Source organism: Aulonocara stuartgranti, assembly GCF_965226115.1.
Source record: "Aulonocara stuartgranti genome assembly, chromosome: 23".
Classification (NCBI taxonomy): Eukaryota; Metazoa; Chordata; class Actinopteri; order Cichliformes; family Cichlidae; genus Aulonocara; species Aulonocara stuartgranti.
Genome location: NC_138958.1, coordinates 48,863,504 through 48,885,840, shown reverse-complemented (window position 1 = coordinate 48,885,840; position 22,337 = coordinate 48,863,504). Strand labels below are relative to the sequence as shown.

At 41.6% G+C, this 22,337-nt stretch overlaps 1 protein-coding gene across 1 annotated transcript; it reads right to left on the bottom strand.

Moving 5' to 3' along the window:
• Positions 1–315: 315 nt before the first annotated feature.
• On the bottom strand, positions 316–4,747 carry LOC309701280 (NLR family CARD domain-containing protein 3-like; the record flags this gene model as incomplete). Its single annotated transcript, XM_082525373.1, has 2 exons — positions 316–2,090; positions 4,471–4,747. 2 exons carry the CDS (start codon positions 4,745–4,747, stop codon positions 316–318), a joined length of 2,052 nt encoding a protein of 683 aa, XP_082381499.1.
• Positions 4,748–22,337: the final 17,590 nt, after the last annotated feature.

Genomic DNA, 22,337 nt, shown 5'->3' with positions numbered 1-22,337 from the left:
ACGTCCGCATCAAGATAAACTTACAGATTTAAGAGTCAAAAAGTGTCAAAAAGTCTGTATCCTTACCTGAGAGTTTCAAGTTTACAGTCAGGACTCTTTAGTCCAACACACAGCAAATCCAATCCTGAATCCTGCAGTTTGTTCGAGCTCAGGTCCAGCTCTCTCAGATGATTGGATGGGGAGCTGAGAATTTCAGACAAAGCTTCAAAGCTTCTTTTTGAGAGTTTACAATCTCTCAGCCTGAGGAAGAATAACAATGGAGACATATTATTTTATTCATCTAGCATTATTAAACATATTTGTTCATAGATTCACTTACAGCACTTTCTTGGATGCTTTGACCACTGGCAGCAGCTTCAAAAATGCCTTCTCTGAACGGGAGTATTTCTTCAGGTTGAACTCATCCAGATCTGATGACAGTAAGATGAAGACCAGAGCCGACCACTGAGCAGGAGACAGTTGATCTGTGGAGAGACGTCCTGATCTCAGGGACTGTTGGATCTCCTCCACTAGAGAACGATCATCCAGTTCATTCAGACAGTGGAACAGGTTGATGCTTTTCTCTGCAGACAGTTTCCCACTGAGCTTCTTCTTGATGTAGTGAACTGTTTCCTGATTGGTCTGTGAGCTACATCCTGTCTGTGTCAGCATGCATAGGCGATCCTGATTGGTCTGCAGTGAAAGACCCAGGAGGAAGCGGAGGAACAAGTCCAGGTGGCCATTTGGACTCTCTAAGGCTTTATCCACAGCACTCTGGTAGAAGTCTTTTACAGTAAGTGTTTTCTGGAAGATTTTAAAGCGAGGAGATTGTTTCTTAAGCAGGTTGACTCCAGAGTTGATGAAGGTCAGATAGACATGAAGAGCAGCAAAGAACTCCTGAATGCTCAGATGGACGAAACAGTAAACAACGTTGTTGAACATGTGGCACTCATCAGCTTTAAAGATCTGTGTGAACACTCCTGAGTACACTGCGGCTGCTCTGATATCGATGCCACACTTTGTCAGGTCTGATTCATAGAAGATCAGGTTTCCTTTCTGCAGCTGATCAAAGGCCAGTTTTCCCAGAGACTCAATGATCTTCCTGCACGACTCTGTCTCAGCTCCTCCATCATACTTGATGTCCTTCGTTTGTAGGTGAAATAGCACAAGGCGTAGGTAGAGCTCTGTGAGAGTCTTAGGCAGATCTTTGCTCTCTTTGTTCTTCATGACAAACTCCAGAACTGTAGCAGTGATCCAGCAGAAGACTGGGATGTAGCACATGATGTGGAGGCTTCGTGATGTCTTGATGTGGGAGATGATGCTGCTGGCCTGCTCCTCATTTCTGAATCTCTTCCTGAAGTACTCCTCCTTCTGTGGGTCAGTGAACCCTCTGACTTCTGTCACCATGTCAACAATGTCACGAAGGATCTTATTGGCTGCTGCGGGTCGTGTGGTTATCCAGAGGCGAGCAGAGGGAAGCAGTTCCCCCCTAATGAGGTTTATCAGCAGCACATCCACTGAGGTGGACTTTCTAGGGTCAGTCAGGATTGCAGTTTTGTGGAAGTCCAGAGGAGGTCGACACTCATCCAGACCATCAAAGATGAACACAACCTGGAAGTCTTCAAAGCTGCAGATTCCTGCTTCTTTGGTTTCAGTAAAGAAGTGATGAACAAGTTCCACCAAGCTGAACTTTTCCTCTTTCAGCAGATTCAGCTTTCTGAAAATGAATGGAAACATGAACTGGATGTCCTGGTTGGCTTTGTCTTCAGCCCAGTCCAGAGTGAACTTCTGTGTTAGGACTGTTTTCCCAATGCCAGCCACTCCCATTGTCAGCACTGTTCTGATTGGTTTATCTCTTCCAGGTGGGAGTTTAAAGATGTCTTCTTGTCTGATGGTTGTTTCTGGTCTGTCTGATTTCCTGGATGCTGTTTCAATCTGTCTGACCTCATGTTCATCATTGACCTCTGCAGTCCCTCCCCCTGTGATGTAGAGCTCTGTGTAGATCTGACTCAGGAGGGTCGGGTTTTCTGTTGTAGAAATCCCCTCGAGCACACACTGGAACTTCTTTTTCAATTTTGACTTGAGTTTGAGCTGACACTCAGTGAGAATCTCTGCATGAATAAACAGCAAATGACACAAATGAGAAAACTGCATTCTGGTTACTGTGGTTATGTGTTCAGTTCACTGGACTCTTGGTGTCATGATCCGAGTGAGTCTGAGTAACTTTCCACAGCATCAGCTCTCCTCCCCTGGGTGGAGCCCTCCTCACTCCTCCGTGCTCCTCACCTGTTGCCAATTACTCCGGCAGTATTTATGAGCAGCACTCACAATGAACCTTCTCCAGATTGTGTGCTTAGCACAGTCAGTTCTCTGCCTCACATTTTGTCTTGTGCTCCTCAGCTTGTTTCGCGTAACCCTCTTTTCCTGTTCCCTAGTCGGCACCTGGATATATCTTCCAACTCTCGCCATAAGTCACGCCTCAGGATTCTGGCCTGCCACTGCTGGGAAAACTCACTCTTGCAAACTGCCATCCTCAGCTGCCTGCCTCCCTGTGCACCCACATCTCACTCTGTACCCAGATTTAATTCATCTCCTCCTCCAGCTGATCTCCACCTGCAGCCACGTAACACCTCTTAGTTTTTAAATCTTGGACTCATTCACTACACTGTGGACCACTCTGATTATTATCTCCTTTGTTCCAGTGATCCTGGATAGTTTCTATTCGCCCGATTCTGCCCCTGTTGTTCCTTTGACCTGCCTCAGCTTATGTTCTGGCCTCAGCTCTGCACTTCTCATTATACCTCGCTTGCTGTTGAATTTAGCCGTGATTCAGCTTTCTCCGTCAAGAAATCTAGTAAAATACATTTCTGTTAAAAGTCACTCAGCCTCCGTTTTTTGGTTCTGTGCTTGACTCCATTCCTTTTCATGAGCCATTGAGCCCTGACACTTGGGTTATAACTGAGGGCAGGTTTTATAGAGACACATTTGATTTAATTATGTTTATTTATACAGCACCAAATCAATACTAGCAACATTTCACATATTACATAAACAACACTATGGAGCCAGTAATGAATAAATATGTAGAATAAATGAAAGAATTTCAAGTTGTTGTTTTTTTAAATTCCTCCAAATAACAACAACAGTCACCCCAATGTGCTTTATATTGTAAGGTAAAGAACCTACAATAATATAACAGAAAAAAACCCAACTATCTTTTTGGGTCCTGAAAACTGAAGGCTCTGCCTCCCATTCTACTTTTAAATACTCTGTGAACAACAAGTAGGCCTGCAGTGTGAGAGCGAAGTGCTCTAACAGGGTGATATGGTACTACAAGGTCATTAAGATAAGATGGGGCCTGATTATTTAAGACCTTGTATGTGAGGAGCAGGATTTTGAATTCAATTCTGGATTTAACAGGAAGCCAAAACAGGAGAAATCTGCTCTCTCCCAGAAAGCTGCAGAAGCTGAAATGGTGGATTTCAGTCAAATAAGGAGAACTGTGGCTTTCCTCCAACCTTTGACCAATCACCTTAGTGTCCTGTTTATCAACCATAATAAAAAGCATTTACTGTGTGGGCATTTTTTTGTTTGGGTCTCCAAACAGCAGAAAGAAATGGCAGCCATTTTTTTTAACTTTACCTTCAACTAGTAAATAGATTTAAGAAAAAGCACTTTGTGTCATGGTCCCTGTGCCCCGCTGGTCGATCCTCTATTGTGCAATATGTTTGTGGTTTGTTTGCTCTCTCTCACTCTCTCTCTCGCCGCGGCGACGCTCATTGCGGGCTCCCGCTGCTGGCCCACACACCTGCTCATCACCGCACCGGCCGCTGATCCCAGCTGATAACTGCACTACTTAGATGGCGAGTCTGCACTAGTCTTCGCTGGATCGTTGAGCTATCAGTATCGTTTTTTTGGAACCCGATTCTGAGAGGAGTGATTGAGGAGGAACATTTGTACAGAAAGTGTGGAGCACCCTTCTCCCAACCCTGTTTCCCACGGACCCTGGCGACCCGGACCCATTTCCCCTGCACGTTGTATGTAGCCACTTGGTGAATGTGTTCACTGTAAATAAACGCACTGTTCTTCGCTTAAAGGAATACCCTGGCCTGCGCCTGAGTCTCTTTCGGAAACCCTATCACTTTGATCATATTTGTGACGTGTCCCAAACTGTTGTTGTCGCCTCATTTATGTTGATAAAACAGCTCTAAAACCAATCTGACAATATAAATCTGTAAAATGGGCAGAAAACCTGCTGCTGGTCCCATTTTAATCAAACCAACCCAAAGAGCAGATATTCATGTGTACACAGGAGGTTATTTGTGCAGATGCATAAAACATAAACTGTTGGCTTTCTGCAGTCTCTCACTCCTGAAAGTGTTGGCAAGTGTTTTGGATTTATTATTTATATGGATTTTAATGGCACCTGTGTAATGTTAACTAATGTTTTTATTGTTTATGTATTTTTTGTTTAGTCATTCCCTGACTTACCTGTGGGTTCTGGGATGGTTTTATTTAAATTCTCCAACAGATCATTCTTGTTTATCCTCCCCAAAAGATTTTTAGTGACTTCAAAAGTGTTGATAGAGTAGGTATCAAACATCAGATCCACTATGTCCGTCCTCTCTGCATTCTCCAGTTCACTCACTGGGATTGCTGGTAAACCTTCTACAGACCCATTGTTCTTCAGATGCCACTTAAATTCTTCAAAGTCATCACGTCCCAAATCCTTCAAAGTCCCCAGAAGGATTTCTTTAGGTGTCGTCATCTTTTACCCTGTAAGGACCCGATAAACAAAGACTGTAACAACAGCTGGAGAGGTAATTGTCTGATTTATCAGAATTTAACTTGATTCTAACAGCAGTTCATCACTACCACCAATAAATTTCTAAGGCTCAGAATGCAACAAAATTGCACATGAAGAAGCACATAGAGAAGTATCCAAGTAACACTTTGCTACAATATAAAACAAACTATTATAAATAAAGAAAATATATAAACTAAATATATACACTACCCGTCAAACGTTTTAGAACAGCCCAATTTTTCCAGTGTTTTTGTCACGGTTTGCGAGCCGTGTGTAAATTATCAAAGGACCCTTTATGCAGGCAGCTCAGATGCAAGTGAGTTTATTCATCACATGGTGATACAAACAGAAATGGCGAAGGTGAGCATGGAAACTAAGCAAAAACCTAAAAACTAATAGTACACGAATATGAAGAAGTACACGAAGGGAAGACGAAAACACGGAACACAAGGGGTGGGAGCAAAGCACCACAACACATCACTATATAGACAGTTACACAGAGGGAGACACAGAAGGCAACAACACAGGGACAGAACAAATGGACAGAGAAGACTAAACACAGAACAGAGTGCACAGAGAAACAAGGGGGGCAGGGAATCAAAACCTAGGAAGCATAGAATAACTCACAAACTAAACTGACATAACACAAACATCACAAAGAACTGAAACCACTAGCTCAGGAGACCCAGGACCCTGACAGATACGCAGACAAACCAGCAACTAACAGAGGCAAACACAAGGTTTAAATACACAGAGGGATAACGAGGGAATGAGACACAGAAGGAGGACACAGCTGGGAGTGATTGACAAGACGAGACAGAGGAAACGCAAACTAAACACACTGACATGAGACACGGACCTTCACAACAAAGCAGGAAATACAAAGACTGAACTTAGAGGTACAACAAAACACAGAACCAAAACGTAAGAATAAACAAAGATACATCATGAAATCAAAGATTAACAATACAAAACAGAAAACACTGAGTCACAGACCCAGGATCATGACAGTTTTATTGAAAATATCCTTTTTATTTCTCATTGCACTCTGAAATGAAAGCATAGTACAAATAAGCAGTTGGAGTTAAAAATAAATCATGAAACACATTTATAGACCAAAGTTTATTCTAAACGTTTGACTGAACACACCCGTGGCTTCTGTCTACAATAGAAATCAAATATTCTCCCATATCTGTGGCAGATGTTCCCGTAAACGTGGACCTTGTAATAATAATAATAATAATAATAACTTTATTTATAAAGCGCTTTCAAACAAAGTGCTGTACAACTAAAGAGATAAATTAAATAAAAGCGATACATAGCAATACAGGGAAAAGACACAATACAAGTTAAAAACAATAAAAATGTAAAAACTAAAAGCCATAGAATTAAGACATGTAGGATCGGGTGAACAAATGTGTCTTCAACTTGGTTTTAAAAACCTCCACAGAGCAGCCTGCCGAATATCTTGTAGGAGGTTGTTCCACAGAAACGGGGCATGAAAAGAAAAAGCTCTCCAATTGTCTTTTTTCTGGCTCTAAGAACTTTTAGAAGACCAGAGTCCTGAGATCGGAGAGCACGAGATGGAACATAAAGGTGTAAAAGGTCGGAGAGGTATGAAGGTGCCAATCCGTTTAAAGCCTTGTAGGTGAGCAGCAGGACCTTAAAATCTGCTCGAACCTGACAAGGTAGCCAGTGAAGAGATCTCAGAACAGGGGTAATGTGCTCAAATTTCCCAGTTCTTGTTAAAATGCGAGCAGCTGCATTTTGCACCAACGCCAGAATCTCAGGTTAAACCTCACAAAACTTTAACAACCACCAAACAGCTGAAACAGTAAATGAGAGCAGGAACACGGATTCTGCACAAAGACGTAAACACAAAGCTCGGAGCCGCCGACACATCAGAATCAGTGAGATGTCGCCTTTCTCACCCGATGGCACGGACACGGTCGGGGCTGAAAGCCGACAGCTCGCTGATTCTGATGTTTCGGCGGCTCCGAGCTTTGTGTTTACGTCCTTTTTACGCTGATTCTAAAGCTGTTAGTTTTATCTCTCTCCAAACAATATTGACTGAACCAGCAGCAAAAGAAGATCCAAACTGCGCTTCACATAAACATCGTCATGAACTCACTCTGACTTTTGCTGTTTTGCTTCCACCAGGATAAAATCACACGTCATGCACAGCTCTCTCTCTCTCACACACACACAGTTTCCTGTCTAAAAATCTGTTTTCTGCATTATTCGCTTGCTTGTTACGCACAAGTCTACCGTTGTTTACAGCGCTGTCGGCCGCTGTTTTTTTCCTTTTACTTACTTCCGAAAAGAAAACCTAATTTCTGCCGTTCAACAGGCTTCTGAACAAATTTAAACTTTTTAAAATTATGCAAATTGCAAAACGCTGTGTCTGTCATAAAACCGCTGTAACTTCAGAGGTAATGTTCATATGTCGATTAATGGTTTTCTTTCGTTTTTGATCTACTGTAGAATATTTTTATAAAACCACCTTCATGTTTTTCTGTTTTATCTTCAGCTACTTTGACACAAAGGCCTCTGCTGTGATGCTCACACCTTTGATAAAGTCTTGCGAGTGTCAGCTTCCTTTTTATAGATACAAAAATATGTAAATGTACTGATCTGAATTATAATATTTCTGACTGTCTGAGGCAAAATTTCCCAGATTCAAATCGAATTGAATCGAATCGTGGATCGAATTGATTCAGGACCTTGTGAATCGGAATCAAATCGATTCTAGAAATCAGTGACGATACCCTGCCCTATTTGCGACCATGTCAACATCCAGTCCAGGCTTTTTCAAGATTGGTGCTACCACAGCTGATTTAAAACATTCAGGAAAGACTCAATGAAGTATTTAAAAGAAACAGGTTGTAGGGTCCTAATGCTGACCACAGTTCCTTTATAGCCCAGGCTGGTAGAGGATCCAAAGAACAGGTTGTACATCGAGCTGCTTTTACAAACTTACTTAATCCAGAAAGGGAAATAGAGATGGACCAATATTACATATCGGTCCAATACTGACGGAAATTACTGGATTGGATATTGGAGAGAAATTAAAAATGTAATCCGATCCATTAAATATCAAAAACTTGCGACATGGCATAACTCGGCTCATAACTGTAGCACGTCGCAGCAGTATGCGTCACGTGAGAGAGCTGCTGCGTGTATTTGGAGCCTCGCTACCAACCCGGCATTTCATCTCCGAGGAAGTTATCCCAGAGAGAAGTAAAGCAAGTGTGTAAGTTCATCTCTGAATGTTTGTAAAGCATCCCCGCGTTAAGCTTAACAACCGATATATGGAGCGACTGACTCTTCTCTCTCCCTCCCTCTCCGGCTGCTACTTCAATCATGAAACTGATCAATGATCAGCTGATCGGCTTTTCTGTCGCGAGTCCGTCTCTCTTGTTTGTTTTTGGCCCACTTTGCATCAGAAAGAGGAAACCAGCAGCTGAACAACAGCAGCACGTTTAAGCTTGATAAGCTGTTGTTAGAATTTATTTAATATTACTTTCTACACCAGGAGTAGGGATGGGTATCGAAAACCGGTTCTTGTTGAGAACCGGTTCCAACTGTTTCAGTTCCTTGGAATCGTTTGCCATTTTTGCAAACGATTCCCTTATCGATTCCAGTCGCCCCGAATGACGTCACCACGTTGCGGAGCGTCATTTACCTGGCAGGAAACACGGCGCATAAGCAGCTCAAACACTCAAAGGTTTGGTCATACTTTATGAGAACGGATGACAACAGGGCAACTTGCAATACTTGCAAAGTAGAGATTTCATTTAAGGGAGGAAACACTACGAATATGCAAAAGCATTTGCTCACAAAACACACGATGACCTTAAATGAATGTCGTGTTTTTAATTCTGCTCCAGCCTCGTGAATCTCAACCCAGCAGCAGCGGTAACGTTTGCTCGTCCTCTCCCGTTAATGTGGCAGGTAAATAATCAACTAACAGTGCATATTATGTTAGCGCGATCTGCCTTATTACAAAACCTGCCATTACTGTGCATTTAGGTGACCATGATGAGAGCGACAGAGTCGGGCTCAGACGCCGGCAGTTCTCGCTGCAGTTTACCGGTAGCGTCTCCTTTCAGGCCAGGATAGATGAATGTCACCGAGCAGTGTCTAAGTTTGTGGTCAAAGGCTTGCAGCCATTTGCCGCAGCAGATGCCCCGATTTTCAGTAAGTGAATGTGTTTAATTGTAGGCAGGGACATTACTGGATATTCTTGTGTAATTGCTACAGAATAATTTATGTTATACTTTGTTATTGCAACAGAAGAATATTTATTTTATTATTTTACATTTACAATTTTTTCCCCGGGGACCCTGTGACACCCCATTGAAGAGCCGTAGGCTGTGGATCTCTCAGAAGGTGATTTGAGCAGAAGGTTTTTGAGGTGAGCAGAAGGATTTGACCGGGTACACGTTTGCATAATCACACCAGCTGTTGTTGATCATGAAACATACACCACCGCCTCTGCTCGTCCGCTCGTTCACACTACAAATAAAATGTGACAGCAAACGTACTCTAGTGTGAATGCTCAAAGCGGCCGCAGGCGCAACGCGCTCTGTTTAGACCCAGAGCCAACAATATGTTTGACTGATGGCCCTTAATATAAAGACTTCGGACTTCACGTTTCCCAATTTTTGCTTTAAGTTATTTTGTTATCTACATAATAATGCAGATAACCTAATATTGATCCTTATTGCTGTTTTAGAGGAGCGGTGCTTCAAAGGATAGCTGCAGATTTCTGTCAGAATCTGGAGATTATACAGTACAAATAAAATGTTCACGTTTCTCCAACGTTGTCTTCCTAACAGTTTCACCGGATGGCCAGGAAGCTTTCACGATGTCTTCTCCAGCGCTGATAATTGGCGTCTGTCTTGTGTCAGTGAATTAAAAGACGGATTTAATGCGACATGACCGTTCACACAGCAGTCGCTTTCTGAAACATCGGATATGTATCGGATTCAGGACCACATACGAAAGTGACCCAGATCGGATTTGAAAATATCGGATTTGTGACGTTCACACTGTCATACCATGATCGGATATGGGTCGCATAGGGTCAAAAAAATCGGATTTAATGTGCTTTCGCCTTCAGTGTGAATGTAGCCTTTGTCAATGTACCATGGTAATAACAGAAGCGAAACGCAATATTGTGTCAGGACAATTCACTATTTATGCACAATAAATAAAGGAGCATAGCGCGACAATTTCTGTTCAGCGCCAGACTTGCTTGTAACCTATATCACTAATTATGTTAAGAAAAATGACGCATTAATACTACAAAACTCTGACCTTTGTGGGAATGCTTGGAGCAGACTAACATGTGAGCTGGAGTGTTCTGAGACGTTATATTTGGTATATCCAGACCATCCGTCGGCTCTTACTTCGTAAACATGGCTTAAAAAATTTCTCTTCAACGACGTAATCCGATTAAAAAAAGATCTCTTTACCCGTCGGCTTCCCGTGGCTGTCATGCGACCGGCTATTGCAGTTAATAATACAACAGCTTCTTGCCATTTTTGTGTTTCTTTTTATCGCTGTGTAACTGAGTTCAATTGAACGCCTGCGTGCGCTAGTACCTCTTGCCACAAGTTCCCAGAATCCTTTGCGGTTTTACCCCTGAATTACGTCACATTTTCAATCTTTATCCTGGTGGGCCGGTCTGTAGTCACAATGCTCGGGCCGATTTTTTGTCCCAGTCCAGCATTGCTCATCATGGTCACCTAAACGCACAGTAATGGCAGTAATGGCAGATAAGGCAGATCGCGCTAACATAATATGCACTGTTAGTTGATTATTTACCTGCCGCATTAACGGGAGAGGACGTGAAAACGTTACCGCTGCTGCTGGGTTGAGATTCACGAGTCCAGAGCGGAATTAAAAACACGACATTCATTTAAGGTCATCGTGTGTTTTGTGAGCAAATGCTTTTGCATATTCGTAGTGTTTCCTGCCAGGTAAATTACGCTCCGCAACGTGGTGACGTCATTCAGGGCGACTGGAATCGATGAGAATCGTTTGCAAAAATGGCAAACAATTCCAAGGAATTGAAACAGTGGGAACCGGTTGTCAACAAGAACCGGTTTTCGATACCCATCCCTAGTCTCTGTGATAGAAAGTGTGCGACCGTGAACTCGACTCTCTTTATGACACATACACACACAGACACACACACAGACACTTGTTTTCAGATTTTAGTGAGGACACCAAAAAGCCTCAAAAATATCCTCAAACTCGTGGGGACGGGCATTTTGTGGGACCCTATTAGTCCCCACAAGTATAGTAGCATACCAACTCTTTGTCCTCACAAACATGTCTAAACAGGTACACACACACACACACACACACACACACACACACACACACACACACACACACACAAAAACAGGTTTGTCAGGTTCCTCGGCTCGTTCTCTGCGTTCAGTCCATTGAAGGTGATTATTGAGCCAATCACAGCTACAGAGCTCACTGTGACTCTTCTTCTCTCTACAGTCACACAAACAAACACACTCAGAGACTCTGACAGCAAAACTACAACAATGTGGTGTTAACACTCACCCTGCCTCAGCTCCACCGTCCTCCTGCTGCTCTGACGGAGGCTCAGCTGTTTCTCTTCCTGTTCCCACCTGCTCGGGTGGCTCCTCCCCTCTGCAGTTACAGGAAATCAGGTGTGTGTGTCTCTTGTTGAGACTGGTTCTTCCTGCTCTCTATCATCACATTGGGTGTTTCCAAATTCAGGGAGAGGATGCTTCGAATGCCACATTTGTAGGAAATTGTATCACATGGACGTGACGAAGGCTGTTCAAATTTGAAGTCTTCCAAATGCGTCCTTCATTTCCCTGAATTTGAAGGATGGGTCAGGTGTGTCCTTTGTGGCCCAACATATCCCAGGATTCATTGCGGGCCATACAGGAGATATTTTTCTGATAGTGATAGTGATCGAAGTGGGAGTTAATGCAGGAGACGAACACTTTCAAATGTAAGTATATGAAAATCTGGAGGTACAAAAGTTTTTATAGCGGGTGTGTTGTTAGGCTCTGGGCATCTGCATAGACATGTTCTTTTTTTGAGAATGTGAGGACAAACTTGAAAGAGAGACACTGTGAGAGTGGACACATCCACACTGCTGCTGCATCTGTGCTCACCACGATGGCCTCCTTCAGAGAGATGGAGGACTCACTCTGTCTTCTGGCTGATGTAAGTGTTCAGCTTTGAACAGCTGTCGTTCCAGCTGCTTTTAACTTTGTAGTTTCACATTTGTACAGACTTTATATTTTTTATAGACGTGTCATAAACCAGTCCTTAAATCATTTTCATTATCACAGATACAGTCTACACTCTGCATCATGAGCTGGTCAATATCGCAAAAGTTGTAATTCGTTTCATGTTTCATGTAAACTGCTCTGAGGTCACAGTGACACCAGCAGATGTAGTTACAGCCTCTCTGTCCCCACCATCCCGAGGCTGACGGCGCTCTGTAAGCTCTTCATAGAAGTTTTGCTTTAACGGCTTTGAATCTCAGTGACCTCCACCTCAAGGAGAATTTTACTCAGCTTCCTCCTAATATTTCACAATAAAAGCTGTGCTCAGTGTTTTTGTGAACATGTTACTTGTGGTGTGAGGCCGAGCGTCCCAGCAGGAAGCGCCTTTATGGCTGTTGTTTGGCTCCTGTGGGACTTTCTGAAAGAGTGTGAGTGAATTCCTGGAGTGCTGCAGTGTTTCTGACAGCAGACTGAGCTCAGACGTGTCTGCCACTGAACCCTCAGTGAAAACACACCAAATAAGATGTGAACTGAAGCAACATGGCCGTCTGCTTTGTGCTCTGTACAGTAATCATATTCATGCTATTTATTTCAGACAGTAACAGACCAGCTCAGCTTCCCCGTTCTCCACTGACGTCCTCGCTGTGACCCAGGCCCCAAAAAACAAGTTCCCCTCAGCTGTGGACTTTCTTGGAGCTCCAGAGATCCACCCAGCAAGGTTTAAAGGTCCTGCTGGTGATTACCTGGGCAGTGTTTTACCTGTGGCTGTGTTCAAACGTGTTCACACCTGAATCCTCACAGCTCCAATCACGTCTGACACATCCTGATAGGAATACTTCAATCAGTGAAGTACTCGAGTAAATGTACTCTGTTACATTCCAGCACCGGTCATATCCACGCTGTCGCCCAGTGGGGTCGGTGCCCCCACTGTGGGCACGCCCCTGTGTAGGGGCGGGGTTTAAACTTTTTTTAAAACAGCGTGACAATAAAGAAATGTTCTTTCCAGAGTTTGTGTGTAAAAATGATCCAAATAAAGGTTGAAATCAAAGTGAAAATGTGCAGAACGTTGTTTATTTTATTTATTTATTTATTTGGCACTTTTAATTACAACAATGGTGCTGTACAAACATAAAAATTACACAATAAAATAGCAATATCAATTAACATCAATGCTAAATAGGTAATAAAAAATGAGTAAATAACTCTCATGTAGTATTAAAAGCCAGTGAGTAAATGCACGATCACCTCTAAGAACCAGCCTCGACCTTGGTGATCTAAGAGCTGTAGGGGGCATATAAGGCTGCAGCAGGTCTGACAGACACCCTGGGACCTGTCTATTCAGTGCTTTATAAGTCGCCAATAAGATTTTAGGCTTTTAACAGTTTTTATTCATTATCAGGAAAAGCATTAAAACATAACAAAGCAGACAAACAAGAGAAAAAACCCCCAAAGGAAATACATTGAAGTCATTATCCCATATGGAAAAGATATATATAAATCTTATAAAGTTTTTATCTGTCTTGTATGAAACTTGTATGAAAAGCATACAGGAGTGAAAGCACATATAAGATCCCTTGAAAAATTATATAATGAAACTTGTATGTTTTATATACTTACTAAAAAATATATGAAAGTAATGAGAAAGTGACCACTTTCATGAGTAAATCATATATGTTTTTACTATTTCTTTTCCATATGGGATATACCTGTGCAAATACACATATCGGGGGTGGGGGGGGGGGGGGGGGGGGGGGGGGGGACTGAAAGAAGAGAGAAACAAACAAAGAAACAAAAAAGAAAGGAAAAGAGAAAATAAATATTTACTCACAGATTTAGAAAAAAAGATAAACTACAAGAGTGAACTGTTGTGCTTTACACTCACTCCATATTTACCTGAGGACATCTTAGAAGCAGCTCCCCCCCCTCAACTGTTGGGACAGATCATTTGGCAAATAAAGAAATCAAAGGGGACCAAACATTTAGAAACAGATCCTCATTTGGACGGGCTTTATGTTTGCTCGTTGTTTGCTAAAGAGACTTTTCTGCAGCATTTCTCTCCCGACTTCTTTGTAGCACCTTTCACTGTCACACATTTGATCTTTACAGCAGGGCTGTGCCATATCATATACCATACTATAGAATTTTGACATAGTAGCTATATAATGTTACTCCTACTTTATAGATCTCCATCACCCGATCCTCCAAAAACCTCTTGGAGTTGGCAGCACTCGACTGAGCCATTTTGTGCAGAAGAAGATTAAAATGATGCTTTAAACTCCAGATGTTATCTGAGCTCAGATCCTAAAGCCAGACCTCTGCATCTTCATTCTTGTGGAAAAGCAGAGCAGATGTTGTTTTCAGGAGGATGCTGCTATAATGGCTTTAGTTCCTTGCAGGTAATTATGACGACAGCGGAAGCAGCAGGAACAACAAACAGCCCAAACTAACAGACAAACTATTAATGAAAGTCCAACCCAATCTCCTCCATCCCCGTATCCTCCACTATTTGCATCTTCATCTGTGAAACCTGCAGAGCAGAAACAGTGTGTGGACAAAGTTAGCCGGTATGCAGACATGTTTGCTTTTGTTACAGGAGTTTGAAACACATCTGCAGCTCATTCAGAGGCTTTGGGGCCGTACACACTTCATTTTAAATCAGTACAGCCGATCTCACAGCTGCTGGATGTTTCTTTGAATCATAAGAACATTAAGACAAACAAGATGATCATGAAAATCATATTAATGATTGATTTGGCCTACGTTTGATGCTGAACTGCAGTAGCTCCTGACATTGTGCTTTTATTTCGTCTGGGTTAGTTTGCAGCACTGCTGCACAGTTTACATTAAAGTGCACTTTTGCAGAGCAGACGACCCCCTGCACGACTGATGGGGTGAACCAAGGCCCTGCATCAGACAAAGAAGCATTATTTCAACTGTGAGTCATGCAAAGCAGCTCTAGTAGAGTCCTGTAAATGAACAGACTGGATCCCTGTAACGTACCACCTCAGTGACCAGTGGAAACATTCAAATGTTCAGGTAGTCATCCTAACTGACTTGGGGTTTCTGCCAGTGTGTTACAAGTGAAGCAGCTTGCCTGGTCTACACACTGGGACTCGTTTCTTTAAATCACCATTAATACAGTTTCAGCTGCTGACACATTCACTAGTGGGTAGTAATTAAAGCATGCTGCACCACTCATGAGTGCTATCATTCAGCACTCTCATTCATTTGTCTTAAAGCTGGTAATTAAACTCCCTGATGCCTCACTCTGTCTCACTCTTTTCTGTGTGTGAGAGAAAGAAGATGCAGCTGTGTTTCTAACAGCTGCTCTGGAGGAAGCCCTGCAACTCTAGAATCTCACCTGAGTCTGTGACTGTGAGCTTGATGGAGTGCCTGAACTCCTTGATGACTCTCTCACCACAGATGCTGTGGTTGGTTGGTTCACTCACTATGTATTAACAGACCTCTCTGCATTGAATCATATCTGTTATTAATCTCTGTCTCGCTTCCACAGCATGTCTTCATCCTGTCTTCCTTCTCTCACCCCAACCGGTCAGCAGATGGCCCCACCCCTCCCTGAGCCTGGTTCTGCTGGAGGTTTACGTTGAAACCAAGCACACCATTGTTTTTCTTGTGACATTACCAATAAGTTTGATGTGTCACATGGCCCTCTTCCTATTGAAAAAACAAAAGTTGTATCCAAGATGGCCGACTTCTAAATGGCCACCATGGTCACCACCCATCTTGAGGAGTTTGCCCCTCACATATACTAATGTGCCACAAACAGGACTTTAATATCACCAACCATTCCCATGTTATTACGGTGTATCCATATAAATGGCCCACCCTGTACTTACATTATAACCAATCCGCTCCTTTATCCCCACTTAAAATATTTTTACTGAACTATTGTAATATTTGCTGCCATTGCTGCTGTCCTCTTGGCCAACTTACTCTTACAAAAGACATGTTTAATGTTAATGAGATTTTTTTTTAACTAAATAAATAAAGGTTATATAAAAGTCGCTGCCAAAAACTGATCGCGGCTTCTACCTTGTTACACGAATGTTGTTTGTGGCTCAAGATGACTTTATGTCATCCATGAGGGAAGCATTTGACATATGTTTCACATATTATAGCCCAACAAGTTACTTATAGCAGTTTAAATACGAGCAATCACTTTTTGGCAAATACCAGAAATCACTTTTTGGCAGACAATCACTTTTTGGCACAACACCGGTGTCTAGCAGGTTTTATATTTTAGAAAGTTTAAAGCTCAGCTTAATAGAAGTAGTGTGGTCGTGAGTTTTGCATAAACAAATTTGTGCAAACCTCAATGAAGTGAAGCAACATTATAAAGAAGAGTGAGCCTAAATGACTCCCCAATGATGTGAGAGACTGATAGTCATACAGAAAACAATGACTTTGAGCTGTTGCTGCTAAACGTGCTTCTACAAGCAACTGAATCTTGGAGTGTACTTTGGTTTGTCTGCTCATAAATTGGTGGTTCATGATGATAAATGAACTTCTGAACTGGTTTAACATCAGTGCAGTGGCTGGTCCATTCCTTGATGTATATGTCAACGTTCAAAATGAGCCATTTAAATCAGCTGTGTTGGATCAAGGACACATCTAAACCCTGCAGGACAGCGGCCCCGAGGCCTGGAGTTCCCACCCTCAGTGCAGTGGAAATAGTCTCGTGCCAGTCTTGGTGCTGCCTTTGAGTCTATATTGCCGAACACTGTGTGCACACATTTTTTCCTTCCTAAACAAACACACATTTGTAAAGGAAAATTTAAATTGAACTCACAGTTGGCGGTTAATCGTTATATAGTTTAGATGTACACCGAGAGACGCATTTAGTGGGACTTTTACACCGCCACAGATTTTCTTCTTCTTTTTTGTTACATTATTGACATATACTAGATATTTTAACCTAAGCAGCAACAATCATGTCTCTGGTACAGGCACTTTCCACCATGCAGGTTAAGCTAAAATGTGACTTGAAACAAATTCTGGGTTTCCGTTCCATAAAGGTTCATTTCATCTGGTAAGTTAGCCCCTGAGGTAACAGTCTATGTGAACATAACATACTCACTGACTCACACTCAACTTGATTGATAGTGATTTCCTGAATTAGGCAAAGCGCACAGAGGAAATTCATTTGCATATGTTTGTTTTCACAATCACTGAAATCCAAGTTAGGCATGTTTCCCTTTTTGTTGTTGTTCTTGACACGAGTGCTTCAGTTATTTTCTCATCAGTATGTTAGGACAGAAAGGATTCTGTTGTGGATTTATGATCATCTCACGTGTGTCCATCTTTCAAACTCTTAGATTGTGTAGACATTAATGCAGCTGTCAGACTGTAGGCCAGTTTCTTTGCACTGTAAGCATTGATTGGATGCTACTGTAGCAATCAGTGCTTACACAAAACGTCCCTGCGTAAACCCTCAGACACACAACAAACAGATCAATAGTATCTGAAATTCAGAGTACGGATCTTTTTACACATTTCTCACAGAAAATCACCTAAATCGCTTTCGTGTGAGATGCACATCATGTTTGCCTCATAAAGACTTGCCCTGTATGTATTCATTTCTTTTGACTTTCACGTGGAATTGTCACCTAATATAACAGGTCCATCAGTAAATGGTGTCTATCTTCAGTTTCTGTCTCCTAGACTTTGTCCCTGTCAGGTTACAGCTGAATAGATAGTCATATCATGCAGAGACTGCATCGTACTATAATGCTCGTATGATCGCGTTTGTCATAAGTGGACTGGTCTTGTTGAAACTTTGCATAAACCTTGCCCAGTAAACTGTGAGTGCTAACATTTCTATGGCATATGCAAATACTTTAGACAAATCCCACAGTTGTCTATATTTGTATATTTGACAGTTTAATGAAGCATTTAGAAATCAAAGGTCAGATTAAAATGCTGGATCACAATAGAATGTGATATCACACAATACAATATTTTTAATATCACACACAGCATGAAAGTTTGCTAGTGTATATTATAAAAATATTACAGTATGTTGGTATAACTTTATCCCCTCCTAGTTTTTAAGATACAAATTTTGGCCCACACTGATTTGTGATCATATTCCTCTGTCCACTAAATGAAGATGGAGGCTCTGCTCTTTATTTCTGTGTTTCTCTGGAGAATCCTGGTAACATGATGGCTTTCTGTCTCTAAACACACACGAGCTTAACTCCGAATGAACATGATCAGAGTTCATTGAACCAACTCTGATCAGTCTTTTCTAAGGGTTTCAAGCCTTTCTTGTTCGAGCCTCTCTTTGTTGTTGCTACAGTTATGTGTAATTATTAATAGTATTGCAGATGTTAGCCTCTGCCTGCAGTGTTGATGTGGGTAAAGGCTTTAACCATGGATTAGCGGCAGGTCCCAGCTTGTAAATTGTGGAGCATTAATGCCCACTCCAGCTCCTATAACCAAATATAAACAGTTGGGATGAGAGTTAGCTCAAGCCACTACAACAGCCAGCAAGAATGATCTGTTCATGCTAGCATTAACAGTGCCTATACACATAGCGACACACGGGGGAGGGGCCTAACTAATAACCAAGATGACTACAGGCTTGGAGGTGCTAAAAGTCAGATATACCAGGAGCAGTTTGGGCTTTAGAACAAATTTTGTGTAATTATAACAATATGTAATTTAGGACCTGGTTACATATGATGCTGCTGATTTTTTAAATCTAATTTTTACGTTGCATTAATTTCTTTTTGTCAGACAGGGAATCAAACAAGTTCTGTTTTCTCGAATGAATCCCACTGTTATTTGTTTGTCCTACCAACAGGGATGTTTACATGGTATTCATGACTGCTGCACCTGATGACTTTCACAGCTTGAGGACTGCAAACATTTCCCAACAAGACATGAGTGGTGGGGTGATCGTTGGTATTCCTGATCAGGTGAGGATCTGTTCCCATCAAACCACCAAAACCAGTTGTTCAGGATGTTTACAGGATGAAGAATCCCCAGTTATTCTTTGTGGTTGGAATGTGCCTACATATGGCTGTGTGGGATTCTGGCTTACTTTAGGGTCAGAGCAGTTGGTATGTGGAGCAAATACTGACACAGTCAGAGTGGGCAAACCAGCAATAGGCTTGTTGTCATACCTGGAAGTCTGAAAGCTCCCGATGCTGGATGGTCTTTCTAGTTTTTAATGACAGGTCGTCTAACAAAGCTTCCATGAGGTGCTATAATGGAGACTGTCCTTTTCAAGGAGTTTCTCATGTCTTATCCTACTTTTTTCTTTTTTTAATTAACAGGAGTGAGAATTTGAAATCCTCTATATTGACATGATTACATTTCTTCTATTAAATGAGAAGTACATTTTGAACACAGTATAGTGAACACAATATCCAAGAAGCTAAATCTGGTGAAATGGTTTCTTTAGCTGTCAGCTTGAAAGGCTGATTGGGGTATTTTTGTCACCTTGCATGCGGGTGGCATGGACACCCAACTTTTGTGTGCATTTATCAAAAAGCTTGGATGATTTTGAAGATCAGTGGCATTCAACTCATGATCAGCGTTCAAGTTTTCTTAAAATCTTGTAACATGATAACTAGAAAGAAGACAGCTAGGATTTTCAAACTGATCCATAGATGGATCTACTATGAAGCTGAGGGACAGCACTGCTTAAAAGATCCTTTTTAAATGACTCCAGCTGTCTGATTTAATGAGACCACGTGTGCTCAAGTTTCCTGCTCTGACTCGGCCTCAGAATGTCTAGAGGCAGAAATCAAGCACACTCAAAGGAAATAAGCGTATCAGTGGGCATGTGCTCAGCACGCAGAGTGGGAGTGACTAAAGGTGCCACTGCAGAGCATCGCAGTTGTTTCGTGTGATTAAGTTGTGTGTTTATGAACCTGTGAGTGTTAGTCCTTTTGGCAGGATGACTCGCATGAAGCTGTTATAACTGTTTGTGCATGTTAAAGTTATGCCTCAGTTCTTTGATACCATGTTGGTAGGATTATTTGGCACTAAGTTAATAGCAGTGGCTGTAATCTCCCGCAGTCATTACATCCAGATTACAAATAAAGGACTTTTCTATTGTTTAGTTTAACTGTGGCTAGCTTGCCATGTCCGTGCCTTATGATTGGCAATTTGTATGACGTGCTATTTAGGCAATATATGAGCTATAGTGACCCCTTGTGGATATTGTGAGATATTGCTGTGTTGAGTACATTATGTTTTCAATTGTTTTTCTAGTTATTTGTGACTCTACTAATGATAAAATTGCCTGTTTCTGTTTCCAGAAAACCATTGCTCATAGTCCCACATACTATACAATGATAAGTTCAAGTATGGCTGTACCTAATTTGGATTAAGCCTGGCAAGCACTTTGATGTAAACATTTCTTCTGTGGGACTTAAAGACAGTTAACCCAACTCCTGGACTGCTGCAGTCTTCCTGACAGAAAGCTTAGGCCAGGCTTGTATGCCCAGTATATATATTCTATAACGTGTGTAACTACTTCGTTTAGTTGTTTTTGTTTGGATTTAGTTTTGTTTTTTTTCTTTTCAGTGTATTTCAGTGTCAGTAATTTGTGTAGTGCTCACTCACATTTTCAACTGGAAAAGACCTGCAATAGAAACGTATTTAGGAGCAAACAAGTGAATGAAAAGTTTGACATCATTAAGCCCAAACAGCACCTAGTTTTCAACAAAAACACATAACATAAGAGCAGCAGTGACGATGCAGCTGACACACATGAACCCATTTAAACTGGTCCCAGTGTTTTTAGCCTAACTTGAGTCTTGAACCATTGGGGCAAATGAGAAATTCCAGCAGTTCTTGAAAGCAGCAACTCTGTGCTTTTTTTGTGATGTTAGGGACATTATGGTAACTCGAGGCAGAACACCATCCAAATCTTGGTAAATAACACATGAAAGAACAAAAGAAACAAACATGGTAAAAAGAAGCCAAACGTGTGATAACATTGTTCCATCACGCTCACTCACTATTCTCTCAACCTTTGCCTTCACGGGGCTGCTGCAACAATGTACCTGGGATTACCGTAATGATGCAAATATTAATGAAAAGTGCAGAGTTGCTGCTCTCAGGAATCATTGGACTTCTTTTAATTGAGGAAATGGATCAGGAGTTACGGTAGTTACAGATGTTTAAGACAACCCTAGAAAAGAGCTTTCTGTAGTGCTGTGCGATACGGAAAGATTTTTTATGTCTCCGATACAAGTAAATACAGGGCTGATATGATCTCTACTTTTTAATGTGGATGATGCATCATCAAAATGCCAAATTGTTTACATTTTCATGACCTTTACGTTGTTTTTTAGGGGGCTTCATCCTAATGATTATTAATGAGTTAAAACCGAGGACAGAAATAATAAAAGGATTTAGTTTGTAGCCCATAGTTTAAAAACAGTAATCACACATTATCCCTTTCTTTAACAGCAACACAAAAGGATCATTATATTCCATTAAATCTGAGCCATATTATATTCAGTATATTTATTTTAATTTCAGTAAATGTTTTTATTTAAATGACATGTTTCAGTGAGATAAATGTGTTATTTCAAGGTCGTTGCATCATTTTTACTTTTCGAGTTGGCTAAAATAAGAATTAGCCAGTTGCACTTTAAAGTAATATAACCAACATATCGCCACAGTTATCTACCTGGATATTCTTCAGAGCATGCTTTCTTGCATGTGACAACAAGAGACCTCTCGGTTGTCTGGTGGAGCATTTAGCGCCTCGCTACATGTTTCCAAATCGGCATTTCTTCTCAGTGAAAGCTGTCCTAGAGAAGTAAAGCAAGTTTGTAAGTTTCTCTCTCAATGTTTGTAACGCATTCCCACGTTAAGCTTAACAACCGATATATGGAGCGACTGCCGCGCCTCCTCTCCCCCTCCCTCTCCTGCTGCTACTTCAATCATGAAACTAATCAATGATCAGCTGATCGCAAGTTCCGTCTCTCTTGTTTGTTTCCCACTTTGCGCCAGAAAGAGGAAACCAGCAGATAAACCACAGCAGCACGTTTAAGCTTGATAAGCTGTTGTTAGAATTTATTTAATATTACTTTAATGCCTAATGCTATAAGTAGCTGACAGCTGGTAACTGTGCAGGGGCGGGTCTAGCACAGTTTTGCCAGGGGGCCAGCTGGGGCATTAACAGGGAAAAGGGGGGCACAAAGAAATACTTTTCTTTCTTATTCTCGTTTAAAATGTCTCGCTTTTAATAAATAATTATCTGAATCTTACAA